The sequence below is a fragment of the Uranotaenia lowii genome, chromosome 1 (assembly GCF_029784155.1).
Source record: "Uranotaenia lowii strain MFRU-FL chromosome 1, ASM2978415v1, whole genome shotgun sequence".
In the NCBI taxonomy this organism is placed as follows: domain Eukaryota; kingdom Metazoa; phylum Arthropoda; class Insecta; order Diptera; family Culicidae; genus Uranotaenia; species Uranotaenia lowii.
In genome coordinates, this window is record NC_073691.1 from 54,907,289 (window position 1) to 54,926,753 (window position 19,465).

At 34.8% G+C, this 19,465-nt stretch overlaps 1 protein-coding gene across 3 annotated transcripts in view; it reads right to left on the reverse strand.

Annotated features, from left to right (window-relative positions):
* LOC129752115 (monocarboxylate transporter 12-like) overlaps positions 1-19,465 on the reverse strand; it is a 308,960-nt gene that overhangs the window by 145,731 nt on the left and 143,764 nt on the right. Inside the window, exon 2 of one of the 3 annotated variants that reach the window (XM_055747913.1) lies at positions 9,762-10,452. The exons of 1 other annotated variant lie outside the window; for it this stretch is intronic. In XM_055747913.1, the coding sequence (XP_055603888.1) occupies positions 9,762-10,179 (418 nt within the window). In that variant the 5' untranslated portion in view covers positions 10,180-10,452. Of the gene's footprint in view, positions 1-9,761; positions 10,690-19,465 lie in introns of those variants that run through there. One more of the 3 variants, XM_055747919.1, reaches the window with a different exon arrangement.

Genomic DNA, 19,465 nt, shown 5'->3' on the forward strand with positions numbered 1-19,465 from the left:
CGCCAGAGGGATCGTAACGATCTCTCTGGCGATTTTGCATCATCACATCGTTAGAGAGGAACACATCATCCGCGTGCCTTGGGTGAGTGCCACGAATTAAGCTAAGACACGCCCTCCAGAGAAACACACGAACACAATCCGAATCGTGTTTGTATGTTTCCCTCCGAGACGCGTGTTCGCCTGCCTGAGAAGTCGACAGCTACGATTGAAAGCACACACGGGACCGGGGACAAAATGCGACCACACCGTGCGAGTGTACGATTCAAACTGATTTCGCATGTACGCATTCGTATTTGTTGCCTCTAGGTATCTCGGCAGGACAAACCGAATGAAAATATTTGCGTTCTTGGAGTGTCGCCGAAGTTAACCGTTTTATTCTAAGTTCGGTGACTCAACTCTCAATTTTTTGCATGCTCTGTCGATTTCTGAGAGGACGCGCTTACTGGGTCAGAGCCCTACAAGAGCGGTGTAATTTTCTGCTCCGCTCTTTAAATGATGTTGTGAGCGGAGCAACAGTGGTAAATAGGATCAGAGTGACGATACACACAGCCCAGTAAGCGCGTCCTCTCAAAAATCGACAGAGCATGTAAAAAACTGAGAGTTGAGTCACCGAACTTAGAATAAAACGGTTAATTTCGGCGACACTCCAAGAACGCAAATATTCTCATTCGGTTTTTCCTGCCGAGATACCTAGAGGCAACGAATGCGAATGCGTACATGCGAAATCAGTTTGAATCGTACACTCGTACTGTGCAGTCGACTTCTCAGGCAGGCAAACACGCGTCTCGAAGGGAAACATACAAACACGATTCGGGTTGTTTTCGTGTGTTTCTCTGGAGGGCGTGTCTTAAATTATTTCGTGGCACTCAGTCAAGGCACGCGTATGGTGTGTTCCTCTCTGCCGATATGATGATGCAAAATCGCCAGAGAGATCGTTACGATCCCGCTGGCGATTTGAGTTACATCTCTGCCGATTCATGTTTACTGGGAGGGAGCGTTTTTCGTCACTCAAACAACACTCAAAATTGAAATGAGTACTCTATAAGTGCGTCTCCCAAAGAGCACTCTGAGAGCGTACACTGAGTGCGTCCAAGTAATGAATTGATGGTGTTGTTCGCTTTGGTTCGTTTTTTGCTGTGTTTTCCGAAGATAAATCAAATAGATAATAATGTCAAATCGGGATTAATGAATCTAATACACTTTGGTAAAAAAATTGGTATTAAATTACAAGCTTTTTTATTCTTCTAAAATCCAGACCAGCGGCAATTTCTTTACGATTAGGTCCGAATTTGCAACTTTCAAAAACGCCAAATTGCGATTTTTTTCATATTAAGATTTCTTTCATTTCATTGCGGGATGACCTGTTTCAATTTTAAATTTGTTTATATACTTCTGTGTGCGTTGCAACACATCTTATTATGAATTCCATTCAAATTAAATAATGAAAAAAGTCTTGAAATTTAACTTCAACTTCAAATCACTTGAACTTTGAGAAAATCGAAAAAGGTGGTTCGATTTGAACTGCAAGCCAGCCAAGAAACTGGTTACTGCTATTGCATAAATCAAGGCGTTTTCAGCACCTGTATTCCGCCTTTGTTTATGCAATATAAGCAGAGCTGCTTATGATTTCCATAAATCAAGAGATCTCATGAAAAATTCTGATTTTTTGCTATGAATGATCCTGATTCTTGACGAACCAACCTCGCAACCCTGAATTGTGTTAAGATGTAAACCAGGGGTCGGGGAACTTTTTGAATCATTACCCCAAAACATTTTTATTTAAGTTGATATTACCCCATGCCGAAGAGCAAAAAAACGTATCCGTAAACACTGAGCGAGCTCTCAAAGCGTGTTATTTGAATGCTTCAGGGGGAAATATTCACTTCTGCATATGCCGCTAAATTCTTTACTTTCGAAATAAAACCAACATATTCATAACATTGCAATATGAAAATATACATTTTTCATTCACAAAATATTAACTGTTACCCTCAAGAATTTCACTTTTACCCCATTTGGGGTAATTTACCCCGGTTCCCCGACCGCTGATGTAAACAATCAATTACTTTACATTATAATAATTTCATAAAACCCTTGGAATATGAACCTCTGAACGACTGCTTGCGAGCTGTGCTTTCTGTGCGTCTTTATTTTTGTTACGAAAGGAAGGGCGGTTGCTTAAAACACACTTAACTGCCCTCAGTGTTACCACTAAGAGTACACTCTGAGAGCGACACTTACGGAGCACACATCACTAATTTAAGTGAGTGTCGAACATTTTTTTTCCGGGAAGCTTGAGCAAAGTGTGTGCGGTTTGTCGCTCACAAGAGTGTGGGTTCCACACCTCTTTGTGAAGCTTTGCTCTTGCAATTATGAGCGACACCTCAGGAGCCGTCCGAAGCCTGCTTATGAGAAAAAGGATTCCACTACTGGCAGAGTAAAAAAAATAAAATAAAAATATCAATTTAACTTAACAAAAAAAAACATAATTCGTGTAAAACACTAGAGTTATACTTCAGGGGAGTTCCTTGCTATTCTTCTATCGGTGTGAAGCTCTGGAAAAAAGAAGCCCCTGAACACGGGAAAACGAAAAATGGGGATATCAGCGAAAGCTCCACTGCTAAATACTGAACTTCTTTCTTGAGAACTCATATACACGTAAAGATGAAGAACATGATATAAATGACAACAGCTTAAAAAAAAGCTAATTTTTTTAAATTTCATCTCCAATTTCGAAATAGAACAAATCGTGCCAAACTGCTTTTTGAATTCGGTTAAAAAATAACCGTATTTCTACTTCAACCGGAGAAGTCATTTTATTGGTTATCGTAGAGAAGTTAAAAAAAAACATAACGCGGGAAAAGGTCGATTATGGTTATTTTGTAACCATTAATTAATTGGGTTATAAATTATGAGCGTGTAGAGTAAAAAGTGAAAAACGAAATCTAATCTCTGAAACTTAGCAATTCTAATGAAGAAACACTACGAGAAGAACTGGACTGTTTTATTTTGCACAATCATCATTAAGGATATCCGTTTTGCAAACTCAGTGCTAGGTAATACACTTTGTTTTTATTTTATTCTAATTTTTTTAGTAGGTAGAAGAGATAAGGGCATACCCAGTGAACATTTTGGTCTATATAATTCAGTTGTTTCTGAGATATACACACTATTATACAATCTGAAAAAAGTTGTATAGAATATTCTATATGAGCCTGTACCGTCAAACGGGGCATCATGCAACAGCGGGGTTCGATGCAACATTTATATAACACTACATTAAATCATTTTTTTATTTAATGTATTGTAATAAAGTTATCTTTTAATGATCACAAAATGATGATGACATAATTTCTCACATCTTAAGCTAGTTTTCTTAAGTTTTTTATTTTTATGTGAAATTTAAAAAATCGAGCAATAAATGTACAAATTTTAACATTTTTTTATGCCGAAAAAAACTTTACCCAGTATGACGGATCGGCTTGATAATATTACCTACAAACTTTTTTCTGGTTTCCTCATGTTATACCAACATTGTTGGTGTAAAAATATTTTTCGAACAATCACCTATTTTTTTTAAATAAATATTTTTAAAATTCCGTTAGGTGTCTGGGGTTAAATGCAACAAAATGCAAATCAAAGAAATACCTTGTAAATCTCGTTTCCATGTGTTGGGATATGAATGTTTTGCATCACGCGTTTGTAAACATTGGAATTTCATTCATCCAAACATTTATTTTAATGATTTCAGCTTTTAGAATTTTTCGTAGTATTATTTAACCCCTTAATGTATGCAGCATCTTCATTTTCAGGAAAAATGTGAAAATTAGTTATTACAGACCCAAAAACTACTGCAATTGGTGTTGTCATGCGTAATGATCTCTTAGGCATCGCTAATATATTAAAAACTATAAATTTTCGTACGTGTTCATAAGATTTTTCATTAAAAACCAAGTTTGTTGCAAGTTACCCCATTTTCTAAGGAGGGTAAAAATCGCGTGTTTTTGGAAAATTAAAAAAAACTGAAGAAACCTATAATTTTTCTAACTACGCCTCTTTGATACCCCAGCATGCTTAAAACTTTTGATGCATAAGGGGTGGGATTAATTGTGAACATAAGTTTTTTAGAAGCCATTGAAGTTGACAATTGTTGCAAGTTGCCCCAGTTGACTTACCAAAGTGGAGGCAATATGCGAACCAAATTTTGCTCACCTGGAAAATATAAAACTTTGTATTGCGGTTTAAACAATTTGATAGCACAATTGTACAATTTACAACTTTCTATTCCCTGTCTTACAATTTGATTACAATTTCCTCTTGCAGGTAGCCTGAGGTTTGTACAACTTTCTTCACCATTAAATACAAATTATTGTTACTGTATCCCAAAGCAATTATATTTTCCCCTTATTACGATTTTACTATGAATCGCCGTGCACATAAATACAGAATTTAATGTAAAGTGCGAAAAAAATTGAACCATATACAACGTTATGTGTTTCTTTTCCCTCAGTCTCGAACTCACAACGTTCCGATCCCTGTCCTTCGATACTTCCTCGGCGCCATTTCATGTTGATACAAACAAGCAAATTTGTTCATGTACAGTTTAGAGTTCCGTTTGAAAATCAGTTAATCGTATAAAAAACCACTGACTGCATCATTTTGGACTCCAAATCTATTATAGATGCCGTTTTTTGATATGCAACTTTAACCTATCTCATAGACGATTCTATTACAATCAATAATAGTATTCAGCGCTGTGCGATCTTACCTCGCTATTTACTGTACTGTTGAACGATTCGACAATCTACAATACATAGATGCCATGGGACACTTCGTGGGACAACAGTGAATCTTTTTCTGTCGGAGATGTCTTACAAGTAGCATCTGATTTTATGGAATCGTTTATCAAAGAACCGGATTTTCTGAAGCGTCGCCTGTGTTTTTGCAAACGCCGACTGTATGTGCCACTTTTTTAAATTTTTATAATTTTTTTCTTCATTTTTGCAACTAAATTCATCAAGGATTTCCAATTTTTGCAATTGTTGACATAAGATGATTACGATATTACTTAGCATAGGAATTACATTATTAACAATTATTTACCGATGAAGTTTATCTTAATAAGCGCCTGTGAATGACAAGTACGAATAGATTGTTTTAATTCCATTATACGATGTTCTCACAATTGCTGTACGACCCTCATGGAAATTATTTGTCATCATAGATCGCTAGCATGAAAGATTGCTTAGTTGTACAGTGGGATTAAATATTGAGCTTAACACAATTCTAATGCGATTCAAAACAACTTTATTGATCTTTCTATACGATTACCAAAATGTTATCGTCGTATGTAATGAACTATTCAAACCATAAACGATAAAATATAACTTGGTTTCGCTACAATATGATGTTTATACAATTCCAATCTAAACTGGATGCTTATACAATCTACAATGAACACTACTTTACGATTTCTGGTTATCTGGGTAATGGCCACCTTAAGGAAACCGCTTATTTAACCATAGAGAACAGCTATACTATGTGAATTACATCATTGTTTCGTGTTCAGACATTCAAATAGTCCATTGCCTAATTGGATGAAACTTGAAAAAGTAGATAAAAACGTTTAAAAATGCATTTTAAAATTTTTTGGCCGAAAGCTGAAAACCAGTCATTGTAGGGGCATAATGAGAACCCCCCTGGGGCAGTATAAGCACCATCAATCAAGGCACGATGAGCGTTTTCTGCCGGGGAATCTAGCAGCGAATTCGACTCAATGAAGTCAACTGAATAATAGAGCTACAGCTTGACTTGTTTCATCTGACGATTTGACCTATTGGTAAGGTGTCGGAGAGGTAATCAGTAGACTCGAGCTCGATTCCTGGGCAAGGTAATTTTTTTCCCTCTAAAACATTCATGATCGATGCATTTTGCCGTAAACGGTGAGGCGTAGATTCATCAAACAAAGCAATAACAAGATAATCTGGGTCTGATTGTAGAATTCAAAGAATTATCACACCATCACATCACATTTCTGGTGTTTTGTTTGACGGATGAAGCTACTAGCCGTATAATGTAACAATCAGAAGTTATTTATTATTAGTTTTGTATTTTTCTTAGCTGTAAATTTAGTATAATTAAATGAAGTTTATTAATTTTTTTGTAGTATTTCAAATTAAATTTAAGTAATCAATATGAAATATGTATCTACATGGATCTCTCAAAAGGAAATATTATTTCCACTGAGATTCATGTTGCAATTGAGTTTTGTAAAGTTACATCTCCTCGCACTTAGTAACTATATTATTTAAGTTCTCAGCATGAGTAAATTTTTGTTCGCGTTTTGTGTTTTTCTTTTTGCTGTCAGACATGCTGAGAACATTTAGCGTCCGGGGCTCATATGAGCCTCTTGTTGTAGGGGAGTGTGGCGGGCCGCTAAGAAAAAAAAATCAAAAAAATCAATCATGAATGGTATGTGAAAAAAAATCCCCTCGAACAGGAATCGAACTCGAGTTTACTGAATACTTCTCCGACACCTTAACAATAGGCCAAATCGACAGATGATACAAGTCAAGCTGTAGCTCTTTTATTCAGTTGACTTCATCGAGTTGAATTCGCTGCTAGATTATAGGGCAGAAAACGCTCATCTTGCCCTGATTTATAGTGCTCTGGTCGCCCCAGGTCAACAAATTTAAGTAAAAACACGTTTTAACCCTCATCCGCATTAGGGTGTCATTTTGACACCATTGCAAGTTTGAAGGCTTGTAACTTTTTCAGAAGCTTCAAAATACAAAAATTTCTTCGGGAACCCTAAATGAATTCAAAAGTTCTTCAATATTGCATCTTTACTTTTTTTATGGACGAACCCTGGAAGCCTGGACAAAAAAACTCCCTTTTCCGACTTTTGGTGTCATTTTGACACCACAAAAGTAAAATCTATTTAAGTCGTTTGAATTATTATGAACTTCATATAAAACTTATATCAATAGAAACCTTGTAATGTCAGTTAAATATGTTTAGAACATTATATACAGCTAAAGTTACAAGTTTTCTCGTTATTCAGCATGAAAGAAAAAAAATCCGAAAAAACATGCCTCACGAAAACTGCTGTAGTTCATATGTTACACGTCCAAAAAAATATTTGCCTTATGCATATGAAAGCTGAAGTTAATGTCTACATAATGAAAACAAGAAATATTTTTTAAAATTTTTTTTAATGAAATGGTCACAAAAAGTTAAAAAAAGTGGTCTAAAAAACCTACTTTTCATTCGATTGCTAGTAAATACTGTTTGAGCGGTGGTAGAGTTTTGAAAAAAATATGACTACAAACTTTAATAAAATTCCAACATTTTGCTGTCTTTAGATTTTTGATGCAACAAAAATTGAATTTACTGGAATTTTTCAAATTTCACTACTTTGCGCATTTTTTTACAAATTGAAATTTCATCTGTTTTTGTGGTCCACCGTCAGGTTGTACCCGGATTTTCAGTGCTTTTACTTTGTTTGAACCAATCAAAAGTATATTCATTGGAAAGCTAATTTAATCTTCATTCTGGTGAGGTGCAACAAATCACGCTGTGAGATTTCACAAAAATATGAAAATTATAAACGTAAAATCATTCCTGAATTTCTAGAACTACAAGCACCGCGTCCAGCAAAACGTGTTTGTTTGCTCTCCGAGTAGGTACGGTGGGTGGTGATTTGGGAAGAGAGCCAAGCCGAGAGCCGAAATAAGGCCGAAATCCAACCAAGAAACGTACGACACGCATCATTATTTCGTCTGTCGGCTTCGCTCTCTGCCCAAATCACCACCCACCGTACCTACTCGGAGAGCAAACAAACACGTTTTGCTGGACGCGGTGCTTGTAGTTCTAGAAATTCAGGAATGATTTTACGTTTATAATTTTCATATTTTTGTGAAATCTCACAGCGTGATTTGTAGCACCTCACTAGAATGTAGATTAAATTAGCTTTCCAATGAATATACTTTTGATTGGTCCAAACAAAGTAAAAGCACTGAAAATCCGGGTACAACCTGACGGTGGACCACAAAAACAGATGAAATTTCAATTTGTAAAAAAATTGCGCAAAGTAGTGATCTTAGAAAAATTCCAGTAATTTCAATTTTTGTTGCATCAAAAATCTAAAGACAGCAAAATGTTGGAATTTAATTAAAGTTTGTAGTCATATTTTTTCTAAAACTCTACCATCGCTCAAACAGTATTTACTAGCAATCGAATGAAAAGTAGGTTTTTGAGACCACTTTTTTGAACTTTTTGTGACCATTTCATTAAAAAAAAATTTAAAAAACATTTCTTGTCTTCATGATGTAGGCATTAACTTCAGCTTTCATATACATAAGGCAAATATTTTTTTGGACGTGTAATATATGAACTACAGCAGTTTTCGTGAGGCATGTTTTTTCGGATTTTTTTTCTTTCATGCTGAATAACGAGAAAACTTGTAACTTTAGCTGTATATAGTGTTCTAAACATATTTTACTGACATTACAAGGTTTCTATTGATGTAAGTTTTGTTTAAATCGGTTCACCACGCCAAAAGTTATAACGATTTGAGCTTGTGGTGTCAAATTGACACCACAAGTGCTGATTAGGGTAATGAAATCTAATGCGGATGAGGGTTAAAAGGGATTAAAGTGAAAAATCAAAAATTTTATGATGGCGAAAATTGAGAAACAATGTGTAAATCATGTTGCAGTGCGTATATTTCAGATCAAGATGATTTAAAGGTCATAAAAGCTTATTTGGTGGAGCTCAAAAATTATAATATTTTCGTCACTTGAGAACCTTGCTGGTTATTATTTAATATTTCTGTAAAGATGAAAAGGATATTCCTTTTTTTGTGTAAAATTAATTCTATAGGCAGTACGAAACAAACCCTCATTAAAATTTGTTTAAGAAAATACGTACTTTTGTGGAAAAAAGGAATGCTTATTATGCCCTGGGTGCTCGTTATGCCCTTATCTCCCCTACACTGATTCATTTCATTTGTGTTTTCGAACTTAAATAATATTATTTTACTGCATCAGCACTTTCTATTAAGGGATGAACGAGACAACTTTGTTTAAGCAATAATCTTTTTTTTGTCCCTTGGGACAAAATAAGGTTATTGCTGAATACACCCATTTTAAACTAAGTCATGCATTTAAGGATTTTTGATTTTTTTTTCAAATAAAGAGTTCGATACTATACCGTTTAATGTTTTAATCGTCTATTGCATGAATCAATAACGAAGTTAGATTGTTTTTGTGGGTTGAAATAACTACCTACAATTAGAACTAAGATATTTTTACCAATAAAAAACTTTTTTTTTCAAAAGCTTTTTGTTTTTTGTATAGTACAGTGTAAAAATGGTAACAGTTTTTATTTTTTTTCTGTTATTTGAATTGTTGATTGAATTTTTGAGGCATTGAAATAGTTCAATATGATTTGCAATACTGCATAAAGCTAAACAAGTGTGAAAAATACTATAATATATGTTTAATATTTTATACAGTAAAGTGTTAAATGCTACATTTTCATTTTTCTCGGGATCCCGGGAATTCCCGAGAAACGGATCATCAGATTTTCCGATTCCCGGGAACGTTAAAATGGTTTGGAACAATTGAATTATTAATTCTATACAAAGTTGCGCCTTATTGAGCGAGGCCTTGTGTTGTGAGACCCCTCAAAGTTTAGTAGGCTGAAATTTGGCATGATGTCTTGTGTTAGATCAAGGAATGATTTCAAAGTTAACTCACCTGCGGCAGTCGGTCCTCTTCGAAAAACATCCGCCATCGCCACCATAAACACCCCCGCCGACAGGTGCAACCCATGGCAGATACAGTGTATCGTAAACCCAATCACCGTCAACAACCATCCCCAACCCCCCTCCGGATAGTAGTGCTGCTTCAAGGTCATCAGCTGTCGCAGATCCGCCACCAACCGAGCTCCGTAAGGAATTTTCACTTCCGCCCCGTGCCGATAATGGTGCCGGTGATGGTGCTTATGCCGATGCTGATTCGAACCGGATGATTCGTATCCGATGTTATTGATCCCACTACAGGATCCACTGCCACTGATCCCGACCCCGGAATCTTCCCGGGAATTAAGCTGCGGCACCGAATGGGACCGCTGCAGGGCCAGAGGCCGCATCGTGTCGTTTGATGAAAACGACATTGGAAAATTATTGATTCTTCCCCTATCAAGATATTTTATTCGGCACGTTTTGAACAGCGACGATCTTCAGGCACCCAAGGGCAACCCATTTCGATAAAAAAACGGGGCGGTTAGCCAATTTTGACATTGAAGAACTACTTCACCATCCTTTCGGCCCCGGAACCAACACTGCATGACTTTCATCGATCGGGTATGACCATTTTTATGAGCACAAATTGAATCTTACGATCACTTCACTTTTTTCACCTGGTGGCCACGATACTGGTAGGATAACTTTTGAGAAAACGCGAGAAAAAAAACTGAACTCATTGAAAGGCGAGCTGAAATTCATTGCCTTCAAGCACAATTTTACCGGACACATCCGATCGTGATGTGTCCCCTTTTACTTGCCACTTCCCTTCTCCGGTAGGGTTACCAAAACGGATCGATTGAGGTTCATTTTTCCTACTTCCATCGAGAAAACCAACAGAAAAAGCAAGACTTTCAACTTTGGAATGACGCACAAGCTATTATCGCTTCAACCACTATTGGACTGGAATCCCGGCAAAAACGCAGTCGAAATCTGTAGGCGCGATTTGTTGCACCTGGCTGGCCTGGAATCGAATCGGAATAGTCGAGGAGGGTGGAGCCGCTCGAAATTGGATTGTGTCCACCCGATTGGACCAGCAGAGACCAAAGACTGCGCAAAGCGTGAAATTCATAATTTGTACGGTGCAATTTGCGATCGCAGATATGTCAAAATATGGGAAAGCTTGATTGCTGTTTATGGGCCACGCTGTTTGGATACCCCTTTTTCCACTCTATCTCACTCGCTGGTTCCTCATTAGGGCTTTTGGCCGTTCGGTTAAACGATTATGTTTGGTTGTTTGGTTGTCCACCAGCCAAAAGATGATGGTGCCAGCCACTTCTCCGGCGTAACCCCGGTGGTGAGGAGCAATAAAGATTCGGATCAGGACCGTTTACGTTTTATGGCTTTACAGCCGCCGTTATCGCTATAATCGTATACGATCACCCGAAATCCAATTACTTAGCATTCGGGAATCGGATGTTTCATGAATTTGCCTGCCTGCTCTGGAGATCATTTGAGAGAGCTTAACTTTGTCCAAATTTGTATCTTTTAAGAAGAAATAATTTCCAAACAAAGCAGATTGAAAGTATCCCTCAATTATAATAATGTCTGGTGTAAAATTTTGGTTTTGTGAAAAAATATTGATTGGATGATTGTTTGAATCAGGCCCGTACGAAGGACTTGTCCATGGGGGGGGGGGGGGGGGGGGGGGAGGGTGGTGTTTCGAAATTCAAATTTAGCTAAAAATGATAACAATTCCAAATTACACAATACAGAAGGAAATTGATTTCTATCATCATTTCCTTACTCATTATTTTTACACGAACTCAAAAAATAATAAATTTTAGTTTTGAAATGATTCAATCTTTTTAAAACAAATCACAATGAAAGTTTTGAAAAAATTATGTTTCCGCTCAGTCATTGAATTTTTTTCAAAATGATGTTCCTAACTCTGAACTTGAAATTGCCATCAAAATAATTTCTCAGCAGTCTAGTTTTCAAATTTGAAATATGTAAATATTTCCAAAACACAAATTCAAAAATAAATCTTAATTCGAATAATGTCCAATAAATAAATGTCAGATCAGGAAAAAAAATAACCATGATTGATTGTTAGGAAAATGATAATAATTGATATTTATTACTCATCTTAATTTACATTTCTTGTCTTCATTTTCAACTCAAGAGTTGATGTATTTTGAATATGAATAAAACTTAATCGCGATTTGAAATGTGAATTTTGTATAAAGAAAATAAATTAAAGGTTTATGTTTAAAACACTTAAATTCAGAATTGAAAAACATAGACAAACTTTTTAAAAATATTTATAAAATATCAATAGCTTAACTTTAAAATTCGGTAAATTTATTCAAAAATTGGGAAAAAACTGTACTATGGAATTCGGTAAACTCATTGGAAAATTGAAACAAAATATTAAGATGAAAAAGATCAGTTCATGAAGGATTTTTTTTTTCAATAAATACGTCTTATCATTATTTAACTTAATTAAGAAATTCAATCGATAACTCAAGGGAGATGCATTTTGGTGCTTATATTTAAATGATTAATTTGGTAGATTTCAGCGCACTAAACTCGATTTTTTTTGTTAAATATGAACTATCACATCTTGTTTTAAAATGTTTCAGATTTAAGTTAAATCAATCATTGATAACTGATTAACTATTAAACCTACATTTAAGACAAAATCTGGTTCTGATGTCTTTAATAATACTTCATTCAATTAAGGAATAATATTTTGAAGACGATGATGATGATGATGATGATGCATGATTTTAAAAAGTGAAATTCGACAGTTTTTGAAAATGTAGAAAGATATCATTAGAAGTATTTTAGACATTGCTGCGTAAAGCTTAAAAAAAAATTGGTTCAAACTTTGGTAAAAATTCGTTAAATGAGAAAAGTAAACAAATAGAACTCTTAATTGCTTAAAGTTTTAAGAAAATTGTTTAATCATTTAAAACATTTATTTCAAAATGTTTTTTTGTTGTTTTCAAGTTTTGTCAAAAATAAGTACAGAACTTCCTTAAAAGATTTTAACCTATTTTGAAAAGTTATTTCAATAACAGCTGATCAGTGATAGAAAAACTGCATATTTAGATTCAGGGCACTCAAGTTAGACAAAATTACTTTTTTAAATTAATTTACCTTGGGAAAATGTAGATTTTATGGTCTTGTGTTATTTATCAAAACCTTTTCAAATCCGATGTTGAGCAAGAACAAGAAATACAAAATGTAATTAAGACTGAAATTGGCTTCTTGAAGAATATTCCTTATCAGCACAACATTTTTAATCACATAAACGGTTTTATTAAATCCAAATTTAAGTAATAAGGAAAGGATATTAGATTTTAGTTTGTTTTTTTTTTGCTAATTCGGTTGATCATTGTGCCTGTTGCATGGTTTCCACCTTACGATGTATAAAATTCGATAAATTAATTTTAAAGTTAAAATGGTTCGTTTCAAACTCTGTTCTTGTTTAGTTACAATTCTTAATAAAAATCCATTCTGAGTTTAGGGTTTTTGTATGTCAAGTTAAGAGTTTCAATACAAAAGGTTAATTGAATTGCAAATCAAAATTTACAATGAAAAATTAGTTTCAAATCGTGAACGTAATGAAGTGAAGTAGAATGAAATGTCTGAAGCCAAGGGTGATTTAAGACTAAATTCCGCCGGAGGCGAGCAAAATTTTTGACTTGCTTGTTTACCCTAATTTAAGATCAAGTTATCTGATACTACAGTGAAAATTTTACTTGGAAAAAATCTTCATGGGGGGGGGGGGGGGGGTTAAACCCCTAAACCCCCCCCCCTCCGGACGGCCTTGGTTTTAATCTTGGTTTGGACTACACACACACCCCAGCAAACATTTTTGTAGGTATATTTCTCAACAACTTTGTTATACGTTTCATATACATTACAAAGTGATCGTATGAAACTCGAAAAAACAAAATTTACCTACCAAAGTGGAGGCAATATACATACATAGTAAGAATGCAAGAGAGTACAAGTTTTTTCTCTCAGCGCATGCGAACCGTTGCCAGCGACAATATTTGCTGCTTTTGTCATTGGGCAATTCTTGCAAATACACCATCTGATTTTTATTAATTTGGTTGCACTGCTGGTCGCAGAGAGAACATCAAAGCTGTTCTCTCACCTGTCTCACGCGGGAGAAAAAATGGAACGAAATCGTCTTCAAAATCTGCAAACATGGAGAAATTTTTATCATATCCGATTTAAACCATTTATTCCGAGTTCGAGTAATGATTTTTACGACCTTTTACTTGCGTTAGTTGGACTTACGATTTCAATAACGTTTTTAATGACTTGAGTTATCATTTTTAATGCGATTTCATGTTTGCTGGGTAATATTTTACATGCAAACATCGGCAAAAAAAAAGAAAACGCCTATTCGGCGATAATCAATCTCTTTTTCAAAACAGGAACATACTAGTGTTATGAAACTTGGCCAAATACTTACTCAAACATTTCAACATCTTTTGACAAAATTTCACCGTTTTTCAATAAATATTAAAAAAAAAATGGATTTTGTAGAGCAATTTCAAATATCCATTTTTACGGGAAAAGCTATAGATATCTTTTTTTCAGACATTGTAAATGTACATTACAGTGCCCCAAATGACCCGACATTTGAAAAAGTTATGCGCTGCAAGCTTTTACTGATCCTAGACCTAGTACAAGGCCTCATGCCAAATTTGGGCCAGATCGGATCACGGGAAGGGGTCGCTCAACGAGCCTAAAGTTTGTATGGGATTTTAGGACATTTTGTACGGAAGGAACACGAAAATCTAGTTTTTCATGAATAACTTAGGGCCCCTTCGGCCGATTACTTTCAAAAACGGTTTTCCTTAAAGCCTAAACTATGACAAATATTTCATCGGAACACTGCATTTCAATTCAAGCTAAGACACAAAAGTTATTAAGCTTCAAAAAAAAGTTATCTTTATTAAGGGTGATATTCATCACTATAAATGAGAGACACTGCTTTGAACATTTTGACGCAGCATTCACATTGATGAATATCACCCTGAAAAAAGTTATTCCATTTTTGAAGTTTAATAACTTTTTTATCATAAGTCGAATCGAAATTCTGTCTTCGGATTACATATTTGTCATAGTTTAGGCTTTAAGGAAAACCGCTTTTAAAAGAAATTTCCCGAAGTTATTCATGAAAAACTGGATTTTCGTGAACCGAACAAAATATCCCAAAATCCCATACAAACAAATTTGACATGAGAGCTTGACCTAGGCCTATGATCAAGTTAAGCCTGCAGCGCATAACATTACACAAGCTTGAAATTCTCATACAAATTTGGGGCGGTCTAATGTACATGTACATAAGACTGAGTCGATTTGGGGTCATTTTTGAATTTTTCAAACCCTGGGGTCTAAACAGCTTCGTTTTGGTTCAAAACTCATCCTTGATTTTTTGCTGAGTTTTTAACTAACGTTTACATGAGTGAATTTGAACCTTAAGATTTGTATGGGAAATTTAGTATTTTGTACTGAAAAATCAACATCATTTTTGTTTCTTCTGAGGAATCGAGCCTGCTTATGGTTTTTGTGACAATTTATAAATTCTCTAAATGAAATCCGCTGAACAACTTTGTCGAAGACCGTAACTTTGTATCTTACTAGGCAAAAAGGTAATCAGCTGTTTAATAGGGGCAAATCTTTTGGCATTGAAAAATAATAAACTGAAATGACATCACTGCTTGTGCCTCGCAAATACAGTCCCCCCACAATCATTAGTCACTTAACGTATCCTTTCACCACAAATTGTTTGTTTATTCGGGTGTTAGTTGACCAAATATCAAGCTTTTCATGGATTTCAGTCATTCTATACTTCCTCTTTGAATTCAAATATTTTTTTATTTTCACTTTTGTTCAGAAATAAAATAATTTACCGAAACAATCAACATTTTTCAAAACCACAATCATGGGTCAAAACTGTAGCCCGCAACAATTATTAGTCAAATAGCCCACAATTATTAGTCACATAGAAGCCCATGGCAACACCCGAATATCAACATATAAATCAACAAGTTGCTAACAAACATTCGGGGGCATTCTTTGCTAGTATACATTCAAGGGGCATTTTGGTTGAGCTAGCAACCAAGAAATGTTTTGCTTTGCTTGCAAAAAAGTGACCCATGATTGTGTGGAATTTGGTGGATGCTGTAACAATTATGGGTCACTTTTATTTTGCGAATTAGTATTGAATTTTTGAGTTTTATTCGCTCAGTTTCATTTGTAAAATGTAAACTGGTCCTTTGTGCTTATATGAGGCCAATTTATTTTGTTGGAATCTTTAAAATACCCGCATAAGGGGCTTAATGGTATAAGATGTCAACCTTATCACATTGGAATTTTATGCGATAGTTGGACAGATATTAGTTCACGTATGATAAAAACTGTTCAAACGGCTATTTTAATGTTATCAAAGGCACACATGATATTGTTTATGCATTTTGATGATATTTTCGATTAACTAAAAATAAAAGTACGAAAAAATTTCTTTCAGTTCAGTAGATATCAGCTGTTCAAATGATAGGTGACTAATAATTGTGTGTGACCCATGATTGTGGGGGGACTGTATAACATGAAAAGTAGTCTTGCAATAACATGCTAGGCGCTTAGCAGTGATGTTAATTGAATTTATTATTTTTCAATGCCAAATAACGTATCCCTGTAAAACGGCTAATAACTTTATTGTTTAATAAACTAAGGGTCTTCGACTGAGTTGTTCGGCGGAAAATTTCATTTAGAGAATTTATAAATTGACCATTAGCAGATTCGGTTCCACAGAAGAATAAAAAATTATGTTGATTTTTCGGTACAAAATATTCGATTTTACTCATGTAAATGTAACCTAAAAATTCCACAAAAATAATGAGGATGACTTTTGAACCAAAACGCAGCTTTTTAGATCCCAGGGTTTGAGAAATTGAAAAATTACCCCAAATCGACTCAGCCTAATATACAGAAGGGTACCAGCCAAATTGGTCATGTCCTGGGGCAGGAAGACTGGCTAAATAAAAGAAAAACCCGATTTAATACACTTATCAGTGGATTGGAGGCTTTCTTACAGAGTGTCAATTATCTTTGGAAATAAATGACACAATAATGGATTCCTTATTTCTGAATTATTTATTATTAATCTATAAAAAAGATTATGATTAAAGAAAATCGATAGCAAAAATTACTAAACTCAATATAAAAAAAAAGGTGCCCAGTACGTTTTTTGGAGGATAAACGAACTTATATTCAACGAGTTCATTTATAATCCAAATAATTCAAACTGTTAAAGTTTGAGAGCCACATATCTCGACGCTCACTAGTGGTCAAGGGGTTAACCTCCTAAACTCTCATGCTAGATGGCGTGGGATCAATTCTCTGCTGAGTGCTGTTTTATGAAATTTTTGTCAAATTTTTGATCGCCTTTGTACTTAATTTAGCGATTGCTGGCTACTGCTGCTGAGCAAATGGCTACCTTTTTTGGAGCCAACGTAAGCATGATATGTTCTATGGAATAGAAAAATTTTAAACAATTTTGTTTTTTTTTTGGTTTTGAGATAGGTCCTACAAGAAAAAAAATCCAATTTTTTGATACTAAATTCATCAAAATCGTGAAACCTAGAATAGGAGTTAATGTGTTAAGAACGTTTTTATGGAACATACAAATTCCCGGACATCATCGTAACTCGTCGAGCTGAGTCGATGGTACCTATAAAGTGGGGTCTTGGACCCTTAATTAATGATATCCCCAACTGACCGTTCCCTATGCCTTTCTGTAAGAAAGCCAAAAATCGTCCAAACGTCAAATTTCTCTTATCAATCTACCGACCAGTGCGATGGTTCAAAATTTGCTTTCTTATTCAGTGATTTTCAATGAAACTTTATTGATGCTGAAAAGCACTTGTTTTGCATCAAATAATTATTTATTTAGGTTTTGTATTGTTCAGGCAAATTCTTGCAGGTTCAGGCGTATTAGTTCGCTCAAATTTCGTTGAAGTTTTTGAATCTGGTAATCTATTATTTTTTGATTAATGGTGGTTCTGGAAACAGCTCAAATAACAGAATTAGATTCTTGGTAGTTCCCATAGACCGAACAACATATTTATATAGTTCAAAATTTATATTTTCGACAGAGTTTACAGACTGGCATTGGAAAATCTAACTGGTGTATTCGATTTCGTCGTTTACTTTTGAATCTGCTGCAATTAGCTCAAAAGACTTAAATTTAGCACCTTAACAACTGAGTTAAATGACTCGTTACACGAAACTAAAACTAAAACTAAAAAACTAAAGTTAAAATTTGAACGATTACAAATCTTTCCGAAAATTTCTGGTTTTTTGCCGAACAGTAAAAAAATGATACAGAAAACGATACAGCGAATTTCAGTCTTCCTCTCCGAGGTCATGTCGAATTTAAAAAAAACCGACCATGAACATTCAAATCTTTTCTAGTTCCATCGATTTCCCCGATAATTTTAATTGGAAATGGTTTCGCTTATCATCAAAAATAATCACAAAAAAGGAGGCATTGCTTAAATGTGCACTTTTCGATGGAAGAGCCTTCCAAAATTGCCAATAAAATACACTAAATGTTTTCTATAGGGCTTCAGAAACTTCAAAACCCATCATAATGTATCATATGTACGTCTCGGTGGTCGAGTGGCAAGACGGTAATCGCTGGACCACTGATGGGATGGGTTCGATTCCCATCTCGGTACTGGGTGTTAAATGTGTTAATCTTAAGTTGTCCACGTCATGTATTCAGTCTGTAAAGCCTAAATCTGCTAAGAAGGTGTATGTTTTTTTATAATGTATGAGACAATTGTAGATCTTGGTTTGTTTGTTTCAAAGACAGCGAATCATTTTATCTAATCTATGCTCATCGTTACGTTATTTGAAAAAAAAAAAATCATTTTTATCTTAGCTATTTTGATGTCATGCAATTTTTCCGGGGAATGCAAACCAAATTTGTAAGATTCAACATGATTCTAGCTGGTTTGTATCTTTTCTTTTCTTCATCTTCATCTTCTTCTTTTTCTTCTTATTTTCTAACACGAACATGACCAAAACTTGTAGGCATCCTGGAAAATGATAAACTTGCTTTCCTCATTTTTTGTATCTACATAGTAGATATTTGATAAATAGAACATGCATTGCAGATACTACTACGGCCAGGCCAACCATGTGATGTAAAACGCATAAGAAACAGAAACAAGAGGGAGGAATGAAGCGTGGAGTTCTTTGCCAAACGTTTCATATGATTCTATAGAATTCGGGTTTGAAGTGATAATGCTCAATTTGAAAACAAAAAAAAATACAAAAAATGGATTTATCTGAATCGAAACTTTCACAGTATGACGCTTGTTCCACAGGTAATCCAATCTTCAAAATTTTCACTGAACCTCAACAAAAGCTCTCGTTCCTTCAAACTACCATTTACACTCAGAAATAAATAAAATACCAAACAATTACTTTAAAGGTATTTTCAGATTTCTCCCTCTTTACGCACAAGAATATTTCTCATGGTGTAATTACTGGGATATTTTTCTCTGATAAATATTTCTGCGATTAAAATTTATGCATTGAGAAATGGACAACAGTGACATCTGGTGGTGGAATGAAAAATTTTCGGAACAAATAAAAATAAAGAGATGAAAAGATTTA